Raw genomic sequence first — 14482 nt, forward strand, 5'->3', positions numbered from 1 at the left:
CCTTGAATTCATAAGCTGCAAAAGACAGCCCTTTTCTGGTGGGTTTGGTCTCAATGATTTATCTCAGAAGTAAATTGTAAAACTGGAAGTATCACCTGTGAAGTCATGGAGCTCTGCCCAGAAGAACCTAATAAAATGCAAAGAATCATGCCCCATTAGACTGAGGTTATTCCAAAGCCAGTCTTTATGAGATTAAGAAACTAAAAGTTTTATGTGAAGAGAAACACTGATTTAAGTGAATTGGAGATAAGTATTTTCAATCTGGGACCACATAAGCTGCAAGCAGATTGGGGACCTGGCTGGAGGAAGGGAGTTCTGGGCCATACGCTTTCCTGATCTGACATTACTGAAGTCAGTAGAGTTACATCACAGTTGAATATTGCTCCTGGTGTTTTAGTTATGCTCTGGTGCACTCAGTTTTGTGGTTATTACTTTTCTGACTCTCAAAGCTAGTACTGAGCCCTGCTGCTTTATTTATTTACTTTTACTATTATTTTATTTTGTACTGAGAATGTGAGAAATATATGGGCTGGAAGTAATTCATGGGACTAAAAGAAACTCCTAAGAGTCATCGCTGGATGAGGAATTAGCATTCCACCTTGATTGAGGTCTTCCAGGGCTTCTGGCATCAAAGTAACTCCCTGTTAAACAGCCTGCCATCCCATGTCCCAGAGCAGTGAAGCATCTTGAAGATTCAGTGTTGATATCAAGTGAGAACAGATATTTTACTAATTTGTGCTCTTTTTGGAGACCACACCAGCTGACCTTAAAATACATAATGCGTGACCTGTGAAGTCAGAAGTCTGATGGGAGTAAGGTTTAAGTGTTGGAAAGGCAAGTCAGTCATGAGCATATGCCAGCAAGGCTGCGAACACCCTTGCAGAACTCAGGAGTGTTAGGGTTCAGAGGGGTGGGACTTGGGCAAAGTTGCTTGGTCAAATCAAATCCACTTACAAAGTCATTAAAGAATTGATGAGCCAGAGCTGCGTGAGTGAGATTTCACAGTGATGCATAATGTATATCCAGAGCTTTTAGTCCAATGTAAATGGAAGCTAGAAGCGACAAGACAGATGAACGCATGCATGTTCTCTAGGTTCTGGCTTCTCTACATGCAAGGACTTTCATTTTACCTTATGCTGTTTGTCTTTTTGGAAAAAGCATCACTGTGGAACCTAGCATGTTGCATTAGGCACAAGGCTGTGAAGTGTCTTTAGCTTCCCCAGAAATCGGACAGGGCTCGCCAAAAGTAGCAAGCGTTGGCCTGGAAAATAGACGTACACCAGCTTCTGGATTGTCCTAAAGATCTTTTGACTGCAAAATAACAGCATCAAAACCAGAATCTGCAATGCTTTTGAGTGTACAAAAAAAATGCTTGTGTAAATATTTTGTTTGTTTCCCTATGAGGCTGTATTCAGCTTTGCAACAAGAAAAGTTTGTGCTAGCTTGATTTGGCTTAGTTGTGAGCACACACATCCTGTTCTGCACTCTTGTAAAACTGATGCACTGACCCTCCTGCTTCCCCTGAAACCATCACCATGAAAGTGTATGTCCTTTGGGTTAAAGGTGGTTGCTGCTCTTTTCAGAACAGTGTTGCTGAAGCTAAAACAATAGATTTGCTGTGAAAAAGAAACATGAAATGTTAATTTGTGGAAACTTCTGACAAAACCTATAACCATCACCAGAAGCTGAAGTAGAATTTTTGACCAGAATTGGTCGACCCCACTCCTCAGGATGTTCAGACTCTCAGCTTGGATGAGGGAGGTACCCATGTTCAAGTACCTCATCTCAAGCATGAATTTGAATGCAAGGCTGCTACATCCTGTACAAGTGCATTGACCACTTGGCTGTTCACTGCTCAGATATCAGTAATTACTTAACTTAGTTTTGGGAGGCACAACATAATAAGCAGATTTTTGCCCTAAGATGTAGGATGAGAACAAATTCGGAAACACTGATGCACCATCTCTTTTTTCCATCAGCCCTAGTGGCTGCTCATGTTTTCCCTACAGTAACAACTACGAATCTGTAATGCAGACTGCACAATGCAAGTGTAAATCAGTTTGGGAATGATAATGAAGCTTGTCAAAGAGAGAACTTGGAAATGGCTGCTTCCACTTCTGCGCAGGCCCTGTGCTGAAGCTTGGTTGAACGTGTTTCCCAGTAATCAGTAAATGAATTGCAATTAGCAGGGTGATGGGATTAATCACTTGATCACCACCTTAGACCTCTTAGTGACTATGCTGAGATCCCTTAATGGATGATGATGTGGATTTGCAGAGTATCATTCATTCTCATCACTTGTTCTTTGCCCTCCTGTGGTGAAATTAAAAACAAAACAGTCTCTGAGCAAGAAAAAAAAAGCCACACAAAAAACTCTAGCAATAAGAATAAATCACAGAGTTAACTAGTTCAGATCAAGCAACAGCATTCTGTTGGCAGTCTGAAGTCCCTGCTCATCTGACCCTTCTTGTTTTGTCCTTTGAACCAGGATTTCTTTCTTTTGTTTCCATTGCAAAAGCAGGAAGACAAATGGGACAGGGTATGAGTGCACTTTTCCAGTGGGCAAAAATCACTTACAGCTCTAACAGTTGACACTAAAAGAGCATTTTGCCCATTCCAAGCAGGCAGTTTGAATTCTCTCTCTGTTGCTGAAATACACGGTACAACACATTACAGACATTGTTTATAAATGATTGCCTGGGGATCATATAATAGTACTTCTGGGCCCATCTGCCTTCCTTCTGTTTCAGAAAGACCTCCAATAACCTTCTCGCACAGAAACAAATACAGACTTCTCTTGTGTTTATTTCTGCTTGTTGCTTCAACCACCTTCACTGGTAATGTGGTCCACACATTTATTACCCTCCATGTGCTGCAGTCTTACTGGGTTCTCTGTTCACTCCTATTTTTCTCACATGGGACCAAAACCTGAGGTCACTTCTAACCATTCTAAACGTTCGCTCAGTCTGGTCCTTAAATTTTAAAATGGCTGACTCTCAAAGGTGATTTCTTTTTATGACTATAAGACTAATGGTTCCTAAAGCCTGAGAGATCTAAGTAGACAAGGTTCTGGGTACAGATCCCTAACAGCCCAACATCACCGTCTTTGTGGAAATGAGAGACCTCTTGTCTGGTTTACTTCTGTGGGGAAAGTGGAGAAGGCAAGGCGAATCAGTCAGGCTTGGTAACAACACAAAAACAAGAGCTATTTAGTAAGACTGAAGACCAGGCTTTTAGATAGAAGCAACAGAAGATTACAAAGATAACAAATGGGAACACAGTTCCATCTTAAATTTAACAACCACATGCCTCTCTGTTTACTTTCATTTCTCTTACCTCGACTTATGATGACATGGGTGTAATGGCTTTACTTCAAACTGGTCTTCTGAGAACTGAATGACTGTTTCTCTTTTGCTACCACTCAGCCGCCTGGCTGATTGCTTTCTGTCAAATCTGCAATGTGCCCTTTATTTAAGGCTATGAATATGCACACTTTCAATACTATACAAGCCATGGATGATACTTGCACAATCATGTTAAGTTTTTGATGGTGCATTACCAACTTTCTGTAGAGATTTTATGTGGTACATTATTAATGTAGATGAGAGACCTGGTACTGATTGCAGTGTCTGGCTAACTCTGTGAAAGCAAGTCTTCAGCTCTCCTTTTTCCTTGCAAAGTTTACCACAGTTTCCCAGTGTAGGAATGCCACAGAGTATGTAGTGACTGTACTATTTCATACCAGCTGAATTAACGTACCTAACCTGGTACAACCCCATTGTGTGGAGAGGGGGATTTTTAACTGGGGCTAATTTTGGCCTGAAATAGAGAATTCTCTAAAAAGAGTCAATTTTTATCCAGAGGTATTAATATTTCAGTATATGTCCCACTACTTCCTTCCACACAAAATGAGCCATGATTATATTATAGCAAAGCTATTTATGTTGTGATGATGGGTGTTTGTGTGTGTAGGTGTATGCAAGTGATACGTTATATACGTTAATTCCCCTTACTATGTCAGGACAATGTAACCCTGTGCAAGCATCTTCATGATGCTACTTTTTTTCCGTCAAAGTAGGCTTTACTGTTTTAACCTGGTGCAGATTCATCAGGGGATACTAAGGGTCCTGTAGCCATTATACCCTCTTACCAGGCAAGATGCTCCCATGTTCAGTGCAAGCTCCTGCTTCCTGTGACACGATCAGAGAGGGGCTGTCTGCCCCAGATTACTGTATTGATTTTCAGTACATTTTGAGTAGTATAAATGCTTCATGTTGAACAACAGAAAGATTAAGAACTTTATAGGTTTCTTTAATTATCAGGAGGGGAAAAAAGTTTCCTCGGCTATTTTTTCCATCTCTTCTGCGACTTGGAAAACCCTGTGTTCCTACTCCCTGTAGCATGCTCCTAATGATATGTCTGTGTTTTTTCTGCATCTTCTCTCTTCTAGTTCTTCATGTTTATTTTGTTAATCTTCCTGGCGGAGCTTTCAGCTGCGATCCTGGCTTTTATCTTCAGAGAAAATGTAAGTATTCTGTGGTGGGCAAGCTCTGACCTTGGTGGGATTGTACGCAGCTGGAGCGTGGGGTTAGGTGGTGCCTGATAAGTTTGTGGAGCGACTGTGTTTCAACTACCAACGAACCTGCTTCATTACTGCCCTCAGTCTGCAGAACATCCAGCAAGCCAGTGAATGTTACCAAGCTGGTATGTGTGAGGTGGATGGGTTATGTACACAGAAGATATTTGCTGAGGGACTACTTAAATCCTGAAGTTTTTAGTCTAGATTCTTTTGCAGCCAAACCACCTGCATATTCTGTTACAGAGAGGAGTTTTCTAATAAAGTCACACTACGGTTTAAAGCATCTATTTTATTTTTTCAATATCATGTGTTTGATATTAATAGTGAAATCTTCTGTTTGCCTAGCAGAGTTAATGCTTGCTTTGTCTGCAGTGCAAAAAGTCTCTTGTGCACCTTCTAATCATATTGAATTTTCACTGTTCTGACACTCATCAGATTCCTCTCAATGCTGCTTATAAGAGATCATCTTCCCTGACTTGTTCTGACCGAGGCTCTCCATATCCCATTTTGGGTCCCATCAGTGGTTCTTGTGCGTATTGCCCTGCTTGCAGGTTCCCGGTCCTTCTCTCTACAGCTTCATATGATGTAACCCCTCTCCCCGTGGCTATGTATATTGTTATATGGCTGTCCTCCCTTCCCTATGCTAGTAGTAAGCACAGTCTCATTTGTTTCTCTAACCTGCAGGGGTTTGTGCATTTTCTTTCATGTCCTCACTTGTGCAAAGAAGAGCCTGACTGAACTAGACCCATGCCTCTCAAGGCAGCTCGTCCTTGAAATATGGCTGAGTGATGGCTGTGAGAAAATGTCAGCTAGTAAAGATGGTCAATAGTGACTGTTAGTATTTGTTTTGTTTATTTGGCCTCTCAGTAGTAGGAGAACATACAGCATATCCCTTCAACTGAACATGACAAAAATGTAGCATGAGTAAAGGGCCTTGTAATTTGCTATAATTTTGATTTTGCGAGCCAGGCTATATTTTTATTCATATAAAAAGAATTTGATAAGCCAAGAATCAAGAGTCCCGAAGCTGATAGCAAAAAAGTGTGGTGTTTGTACAGTAGGATGGTCTGCAGGGAGGTAGTGGGAGGATTTTTTTTTTCCTTTGTAAGCTGGTGGTCTTTGTGTCTTTGCCTCAGTAAGCAGTGTGGAAAGAACAGCACTTTGTATGCAGTGTGGGTGCTCCATTCCAGATTAGGATTTGAGACTGTGTCTTAGTGGGAATAGCTGCAGCTCTGTAAATGGGTTGCAGCATGGGGGGTCTGGTGTGTTCTGGTCAGTACAGCTCTTCTGTTAAGAGTTTTTAGGGAATTCCTTTGGTACAGCACAAGAAGCAGACCGCACATGTAGAAACACTTCACACACACTGCTCTGCAGGCCCAGGTACTGCTGCCCCACCACAGTCTTCACAAGGGAGAGAGAATGCAGTTGCTGCTGAGAAGGTGCTGGGGGCAGCAGCAGATGACTGGGGACGGACTAACTGTTCCCACCTCCAGAGCAGAGTGAGGGGAACTAGTAAAAAGCATGAGAAACTAGACAGGCTTAACATGAGTCCCCCATGTGGAGTGACTACTGGACCGGCTGTGTCCTCTTCCCGCAGTCAAAGGATCCTACTCATGTCTTGGTTCTGGGCAAAGCATCAGTACCTTCAGTTCTCATGCAAGCAGTGGGATACATGAGGATACATGCATATCTCCCCCTTGCAAGATAAGTTTGTAGCGATTATTCTGGACTTCTGTGACATCTGGGGGTGTTTTGTAAGTTAAAAAATGAAGAGGAACAAACTACTTGGCTATCTTTCCTGAACTCCTCTCTTTTTTTGCATCACCAGCTTCCCACCCTGTCAGAGTGATGGACAGCAAAGGCATAAACGGGGAGATATAATGAACCTTAAAAACCCAACTCAGTTCAAAATGGCTCTATACACAAGTTAAACTCGGTTTAAAAATTCTTGTGGTTTGTTCTCTCCTTAGGTTTCTTCTGAAAAAACACTTATTTTACTGTTGTATTTTTTCATCATGTACTGTGATGTGGTAACCATTTGTAGCTAATTTTGTTGTCTTCTGTGGGTTAGCCTGAGGCTAGATGGCTGGTCAGAATGTCTGGGAGGACAGGGGTGATCTTTCGATGACCCCATCTCAGGAAGAAGTCTTCAAACTGGCTATTTAAGGTCACGTTCAGATGTGTTTTCTCTTCTCTGAGAAACAACAAGGTTACTTTCACACTTGTAGTAAATGGTCATTGTGCCAGTATGATTGTAGCCTCATTAGGTGTTTAAAATGAGACAGAAGAGAAGGATACACTCCAGCTGCTTGCTTTCCACATAATGTTCAGGGCAGCTTTCTCGTGTGTGGTGTTTTATATGCAAACTAACTCCCCAAACACTCAACAGACTTAAGTTATTAATAGCTGAGGGAGAAAAAGAAATCAAGAGACACAAATAAGGGAGAAAAGAGATGTTTTCTGCTGAGATTTGACATGAGAGGGAGAATCAGTGAAAGCAGAGTGCGTGGGGGGGTGGTGGTGAGTGAAAGCGGCAGCGTCTCACATTAGCAGTGGTGAGCAGGGACTGCAAGTCCAGCTGGACTCCTGAGGAGTTGTTTTAAAGTGGACTTGGAAGAGGAAGTCTGTTCTTAATCAAATTTGGGAGTACCAGAGTTTTTCGTCTTTTATAAAGGAAGCTTTTGGAAGCAGAGAACTCTTTTCTTCTAGACACTGGTTATGTCACTCCCCGTAACATAATGTCTTCCATGAGCAACAGAGAGAGGTGTCATCAGAGCCCATGGAAGAGCAATTTGACTTACATGCAGGAATTGTTCTTTCTAATGCCTTCCAGGTCTGGATGGGAGAAACCCTGCAGGGATAGGAGGAGGAGGCAGGAGACCTGCATGGATGAGCAAGGAGCTCCTGGCAAAACTCAACTAGAAGAAGGAAGTATACAGAAAGTGGAAAGGGGATCAGGCCACTTGGGAGGAATATAGGAACGTTGTCAGAGTATGCAGGGATGTGACGGGGAAGGCTAAGGCCTGTTTGGAATTAAATCTGGCAAGAGATGTCAAGGACAGCAAGAAGGGCTTCTTCAAAGACATCAGTAGCAAGAGGAAGACTAGGGAAAATGTGGGCCCTTTGCTGAATGGGGTGGGTGCCCTGGTGACGAAGGATGCAGAGAAGGCAGAGTTACTGAATGCCACCTTTGCTTCAGTCTTTACTGCTCAGGCCAGCCCCCAGGAACCCCAGACCCTGGAGGCAAGAGAGAAAGTCTGGAGAAAGGAAGACTTTCCCTTGGTGGAGGAGGATCGGGTTAGAGATCACTTAAGCAAACCTGACACCCACAAATCCGTGGGCCCCGATGGGATGCACCCACGAGTGCTGAGGAAGCTGGCGGACATTATTGCTAAGCCACTCTCCATCATCTTTGAAAGGTCATGGAGAAGAGGAGAGGTGCCTGAAGACTGGAAGAAAACCAATGTCACCCCAGTCTTCAAAAAGGGCAAGAAGGAGGACCCAGGGAACTACAGGCCAGTCAGCCTCACCTGCATCTCTGGAAAGGTGATGGAGCAGCTCATCCTGGAGGCCATCTCCAAGCATGTGGAGGCCAAGAAGGTGATCAGGAGTAGTCAGCATGGCTTCACCAAGGGGAAATCCTGCTTAACCAATCTGATAGCCTTCTGTGATGGAATGACTGGCTGGGTAGATGAGGGGAGAGCAGTGGATGTTGTCTACCTTGACTTCAGCAAGGCTTTTGACACTGTCTCCCATAGCATCCTCATGGACAAGCTCAGGAAGTGTGGGTTAGATGAGTGGACAGTGAGGTGGATTGAGAACTGGCTGAATGGCAGAGCTCAGGGAGTTGTGATCAGCGGCACAGAGTCTAGTTGGAGGCCTGTAGCTAGCGGTGTCCCCCAGGGGTCAGTACTGGGTCCAGTCTTGTTCAACTTCTTCATCAATGTCCTGGATGAAGGGATAGAGTGCACCCTCAGCAAGTTTGCCGACAACGATACAAAACCGGGAGGAGTGGCTGATACACCAGAGGGCTGTGCTGCCATTCAGAGAGACCTGGACAGGCCGGAGAGGTGGGCAGAGAGGAACCTCCTGAAGTTCAACAAAGGCAAGTGCAGAGTCCTGCACCTGGGGAGGAATAACCCCATGCACCAGTACAGGTTGGGGGTTGACCTGCTGGAAAGCAGCTCTGCTGAGAAGGCCCTGGGAGTGCTGGTGGACACCAAGTTAAGCATGAGGCAGCAATGTGCCCTTGTGGCCAAGAAGGCCAATGGTATCCTGGGGTGCATCAGGAAGAGTGTTGCCAGCAGGTCGAGGGAGGTGATCCTCCCCCTCTCCTCAGCCCTGGTGAGGCCCCATCTGGAGTACTGCGTCCAGTTCTGGGCTCCCCAGTACAAGAGGGATGTGGCACTACTGGAGCAAGTCCAGCGAAGGGCTACCAAGATGATTAGGGGACTGGAGCATTTCTCTTATGAGGAAAGGCTGAGAGAGCTGGGCCTGCTTAGCCTGGAGAAGAGAAGGCTGAGAGGATATCTTATCAACGTGTACAAGTATCTGAAGGGAGGGTGTCGAGAGGATGGGACCAGACTCTTTTCAGTGGTGCCGAGCGACAGGACGCGAGGCAACGGGCACAAACTGAAACACAGACAGTTCCATCTGAACATGAGGAAAATCTTCTTCACTGTGAGGGTGACAGAGCACTGGAACAGGTTGCCCAGAGAGGTGGTGGAGTCTCCTTCTCTGGAGATATTCAAAACCTGCCTGGACGCAATCCTGTGCAATGTGCTCTAGGTGACCCTGCTTGAGCAGGGGGATTGGACTAGATGATCTCCAGAGGTCCCTTCCAACCTCAGCGATTCTGTGATTCTGTGATTCTGTGATAGTTGGCTTTTTTTCAAGGCTTTCGTGTGATGAAATTAATGATCCTACATAGACTCTGTGTTGGCGAGGGAGCTTCTCTTCAAAATGTATTAGTGCTTGAATGACAATATGTGTGTATCCATCTGAGAGACATGGTGAATTGCCTTAGCAAGCAAGAAAGCAGGAGGGTAGGGATGGATCAGTGCAGTACTGGACTGAGTCAGGATGTTTGGGTTTTTATTCCCAGTTCTGACACTTAAAAGGCAAGTTACTTGGGTTCTTGATACCTCTGTTTCCTCAGACAGAAGGCAAAAACTAAACAATATGCACATTGCATTCCTAGGCTGAGCAGTGGGAGTCTTGGCTGGAAAACACTATGGAAGAGAGAAGCACAAGATTGGTGCTGTATCTACCGTACAAATATTGTACTGTGTCAGAAATGTTAACGTGCTACAGGCAGGTGCAGAAGGACAGGAGTGTGCCCAGTTTTCCAAGGAGGTGCTATGAAAGCCCACTTCTTGCACAGCATTTTGTTCAGACACAGCGCTGTGTTGAGAAGGCTGTGAGCTTCCTCACCGGTGCTGGCTCACACATGTCATACAGAAATACCCTGTTTCATAAGCCCCTTCATCTGGCTGCAGTAATGCCACCCGAGCTGTTTTTTAAACCAGTGTAACAAATCAGCCCCACCTCATCTACTGATGTGTATGTTTGCACATACCTCTTTTGTACTGGAGATTCCCTCCCAAAACAGCTAGGAAAAGAATACAACGAAAAGGCTACCTATTCTTCATGACTGTGACTGATATGACTGCATTGTCAGAAGTGTGTATGAAAGATTTGCTCCCTTCTGAATAGTTCTTGCCATAATACTCTAATGTGCAAAGACACATCCGTGCTGTTATTAGCTTCAACCAGAAGGGGCCATGGACCTGTGACTGGTCTTATTGAGTTTATCCTCCTTTGCCAGTATGTTTTTTTGTTTTTTTTTGTTTTGTTTTTTTAAAGAAGAAAGAAGGTTCTGCTGATCAGTTTTTAAAATTCTTCTGAACTTCAGATGCTCAGGACAAACTCCAGTTTAACAGCAGCAAAGTGGAATCAGTTATTTTCCTGGCAAACTTACCCTTCCAGCACTAGGATTTCTTTTAGGCCAAGTCTCATAAAAATCACACACAAACCCTGAACAATTTCCTCTGGGATTGCTGCTGTCAAAATAAAGGTTTCACTTTATATTCAAATGACTCTTTTGTTTCAGACCTGGCTAAAGGCAGCCGGTTGGGATTATTACCAAACTGTAATATCAGTTTCAAAGTCTGCGCTTCAGAAATAGGCAAGCATCAAAAAAAAAAAAGACTGTGCTGCTGTCTCTGTAGGGTAGGATTGCTTGGTGGGTAAAGTATGCAAAGAAAGGGGAGGAAAGGAGAACACTGAGGATATGTTTCAGCGTCTTCCAACCTAGCCTTCCCTCAGTGCACCAGATTCCCAGAGGAAAATGCCTGTCCTCTCTGATCCTCTGGTATTTTAATATTCAAAAGCAAAAAATTAGTTAGTCTGTGTCTTGTAAAAGTGATTTAGGAACTTAGCAGCCTATCTCGTTAAAAGGTAGTGAGATTTAACTACCGAAGTCATACAAGTCTTTGTGAAAAAGTTTTACCTGCTGTTGTTTTAGTCATTAAATTTTGTCTTAGTTTGTATTTATAAAAGAAAAGTCAAAGGTAAGTGGTAATCTGGTTCTTTTAAGGAATTGCCACAGCCTTCTCAGTTTTTCTTAAATTTTGTGATAAAGTTACAATGGAAACAGTTGATTTCATGCTTTTGTGCCTACCCATGCATCTCATACATATGAACATGTATGTGTCCCTGCTTTGTGCAGTATTTCTCATTGCATATCAAGAATCTGAAGCCAGCTCTTCACAGTATATGTTAGTAGTTTACGGATCAGCAATGCTGTATCAACAACAAAAAAGGAAGGGGCCTTTCTCAGACAGCTCAAGTCCTGATCCTTGCAAATATGCAATACTAGAGCAATACTGTATCCAGCTGAGTACTAATACCTTCACTGAGGCTTTGTGCTGGCATAGAAATTCTGCCTGTGTGAATCGCAAATCATAACAAAGATATTTTAGGGAAGGGACCACAGAAGTCAAGACCAGTGGGAACCTGGAAAGGGGATCTCTTGAAGTTTTCATTTTGAAGTGATAGGCCACAAGATTGAGTCAGGCTATTCAGTTTAAGACTATTAAGTTTCTATATTGTTCCTCCAGAGAGTGATCCTAAGTAAATGTAATTTCAAGGTGTCTGACTTTTTGAGGAGAGACTGAGCAGAGCTGTTGGTACAATTTTTCTATTTTACTGTAAACAGGAGTAAATGAAGTTTCATTAGTTTTTATTGTTGAGTCTGGGAAAAAATGTTGAAGTTATCTAAACATTGGAGATAAAAAGAGGATTTTTTTTCTTCTTGGGTGTGGTTTGTTTAGATGATCTAAAGCACTGTCAGGGAAACAATTTTCTTTTTTAATGATTTGTAAGTTGGCTTGAACATTTCACATTTGTTACTTTTTTTTAATTCCTTTCATCCCTAGAAAGTTCAATATTAGGGCCTGATTCTGCTTTCTCGCACATGGAAATAAATCCAGAGCAGCACCCCTGATGTTAGTAGGAAGTTAACTGGTTTAAAATGAAAAGTAAGGGGAAAATCATGCGTTCACTGTGGACCTTGTGAAGCTTAGTAAGTTAAGCTACTATATAGGTGTAGATTTGATACTCTTTCTAAAATCCCTTTTAGTCCTTTTTCAATTTATGAAGCACTTTCAAATAGCCCTGAATAAAAATAATAATAAAAAAAAACCTTTAAATGTAAATATTAACTTACAAATATAGATATAATTCAACCCCTTATTTTTAATGATAACAATTGGTTTTACTGAACAAGTACCATTCACCCTGGATATAGTTATGCTTCATCCAGTGGCTTTTCCCATGTTTCTCCTTTTAGGTTTGAAAAAAGACCAAAAACAAAACAAACAAACAAAACCCCCAACATTCACAAAGAGAGATCTGAGAGGTGCTTGGAAAAGAGGCCTTGGCAATAACACTTTCCATTTCCACTTGTCTCTGTGCATTTCAGTTGACCAGGGAGTTCTTCACCAAGGAGCTGAAGAAACATTATCTGAGGAACAATGACACGGATGTCTTCTCTTCCACCTGGAACTCTGTTATGATCACAGTAAGTGGAGCTGTGCCAGTCCCATGCTTCTCTTGAGTGAGCTGGGATTGTCACCGTTCTCAGTCCCACACCCTCAACCCACTCTGCTTATCCATCCCACTGGGTCAAGCACAGTGTCAGGGTTTGTGGTGGTGATAGGAATGAAATGAGAATTTGCCTGGCAGACAGCCTTTCTCAAAGTGAGCTGCCATTGGTACTGAGAGAGACACCCAAAGACCCAAGCCTGAGGCATTTGACCTGACTGGCTGTCTGCCCCCAACTTTAACCACCGGCACTGAAAGCTATGGAGCTGTCTGTAACTGAAGAGCCAGAATCTTACTGGTTTTACCAAAAAAATTTAAGCACCATCTTCTGAAGCAACTTTTATGGATTGGTAGAGCTAGCTTGATGGGCCCTGGGTCAACCATTGCTTTAGACCTTTTACCTTGGAGTCTATTTCCAAACTATATACAGTGACCAATGGCCAAAACTGGTGGTAGCTAGTGGCTTTTTAGCAGGCCTTGTGAAGTGAGTTGTTAGACAACAGATTAGTCAAGAGTATGCTTAAGGGGATGTTTTTAATACAGAAATATTTGCCATTAAAATTGATTTTGTTATTTCAATCCTAATCAGGTGGGTTAAAGATTGACTGTGTCACTGCAGTTTAAATTCTTGTATACTAGAAGCTGCTACTTCCTACCTACTGCAAGAAATTGTGTGTGCATGTGTGTGTATATCTGTACACATGTGAACTTTGTGGTCTGTACAGCCCATGTTGTATTTTTTTGGTGGTGAAGAGTAGGATGTCAGTCTCTGCAAATGAAAAATCATTTTTAATCTTAAAAGAAAAAGATGATTGCTGCCCTTCATGCTGATTCAGGATTTTAATAAAGACATTTCCTTTTGCTGACTGAAAGGAGACAGAGTCAGAGTATGACTTGAATCCTTAAAAGGCACTTTTCTTGAATCACCTAGCAGTGCCTTTGAGCAGCAACAATCCTGGCCATCAGCTATGGGGAGAATGGGTGGTGGGGAGCCTGGGTAATATTGCTGGTCTTTTACGGACTTGGTGAGTGATCTCAATTAGGTTGTTCTGATGTGCTCCAGAGCCCTGCATAGATTCCCAGTGGCACCTTAGAGTTTTCACTATGACATGGGAACAGTGGGACCTTTTATAAAAAATTTTTTGTGAAATAAAAGCTCCAAGGTACAAGCACAGTCCACTTCTTTGGAGCCAACAGTTGTTTTATCTCTGCTTCGACCAAAGCTTTGATCCCTGAAAAATAGGGCTTTGGGAGACTTCTGGTATTTCCTTTCAGATCAAAGTGTAAACTCTCTCTGCCTTTTTTTGTGCCTCTCCCTAGTTCGCCTGCTGTGGAGTGAATGGACCAGAAGATTTTGAAACTGTCTCTCATGTCCCACGCGAAGAAGAAGCGACACCAGAGGCTTGTTGCCAGCGACAGCTCCAGACGCGGGAAGGAGTGTTTGTCAACAAGGAAGACTGCCTCAGAGGGGTGGAGAGATTTCAGAATCGGCAGGTAAGAGAAGCCGAAAACCGGAAAGGATTTTCATGGCAGGCACAAAGATGGCTGTGACAACTGTGGGGAGCTAGTGAGGCTGGCAGGTCATGCCATTCTGGCTATATCTCAGATCCTGATTATGCTTATGTTGACAACTTTTAAAATCATGGCATAGGTCTGATTTTGAAAATACTCTTTCACTGTGTGGACTGCTAGGTCTATGTTGTATTGTATCAGCAGAAATATGAAGATTTCCTTAAGGGATTGACAGGTGAAGTAGGAGATTATGTCAAGTTTTACTGTATTTCTGAAGGTTAGCGC

The 14482-nt window shown here is 43.0% G+C and overlaps 1 protein-coding gene across 1 annotated transcript in view; it reads left to right on the forward strand.

Annotated features, from left to right (window-relative positions):
• The window catches only part of TSPAN18 (tetraspanin 18), a 125948-nt gene that overhangs the window by 104410 nt on the left and 7056 nt on the right, over nt 1-14482 (forward strand). The window contains exons 6-8 of the mRNA XM_067296324.1: nt 4451-4525; nt 12564-12662; nt 14006-14179. Of these exons, the coding sequence (XP_067152425.1) occupies nt 4451-4525; nt 12564-12662; nt 14006-14179 (348 nt within the window). The remainder of the gene's footprint in view (nt 1-4450; nt 4526-12563; nt 12663-14005; nt 14180-14482) is intronic.

This window comes from Apteryx mantelli, chromosome 4 (assembly GCF_036417845.1).
Source record: "Apteryx mantelli isolate bAptMan1 chromosome 4, bAptMan1.hap1, whole genome shotgun sequence".
Taxonomy (NCBI): domain Eukaryota; kingdom Metazoa; phylum Chordata; class Aves; order Apterygiformes; family Apterygidae; genus Apteryx; species Apteryx mantelli.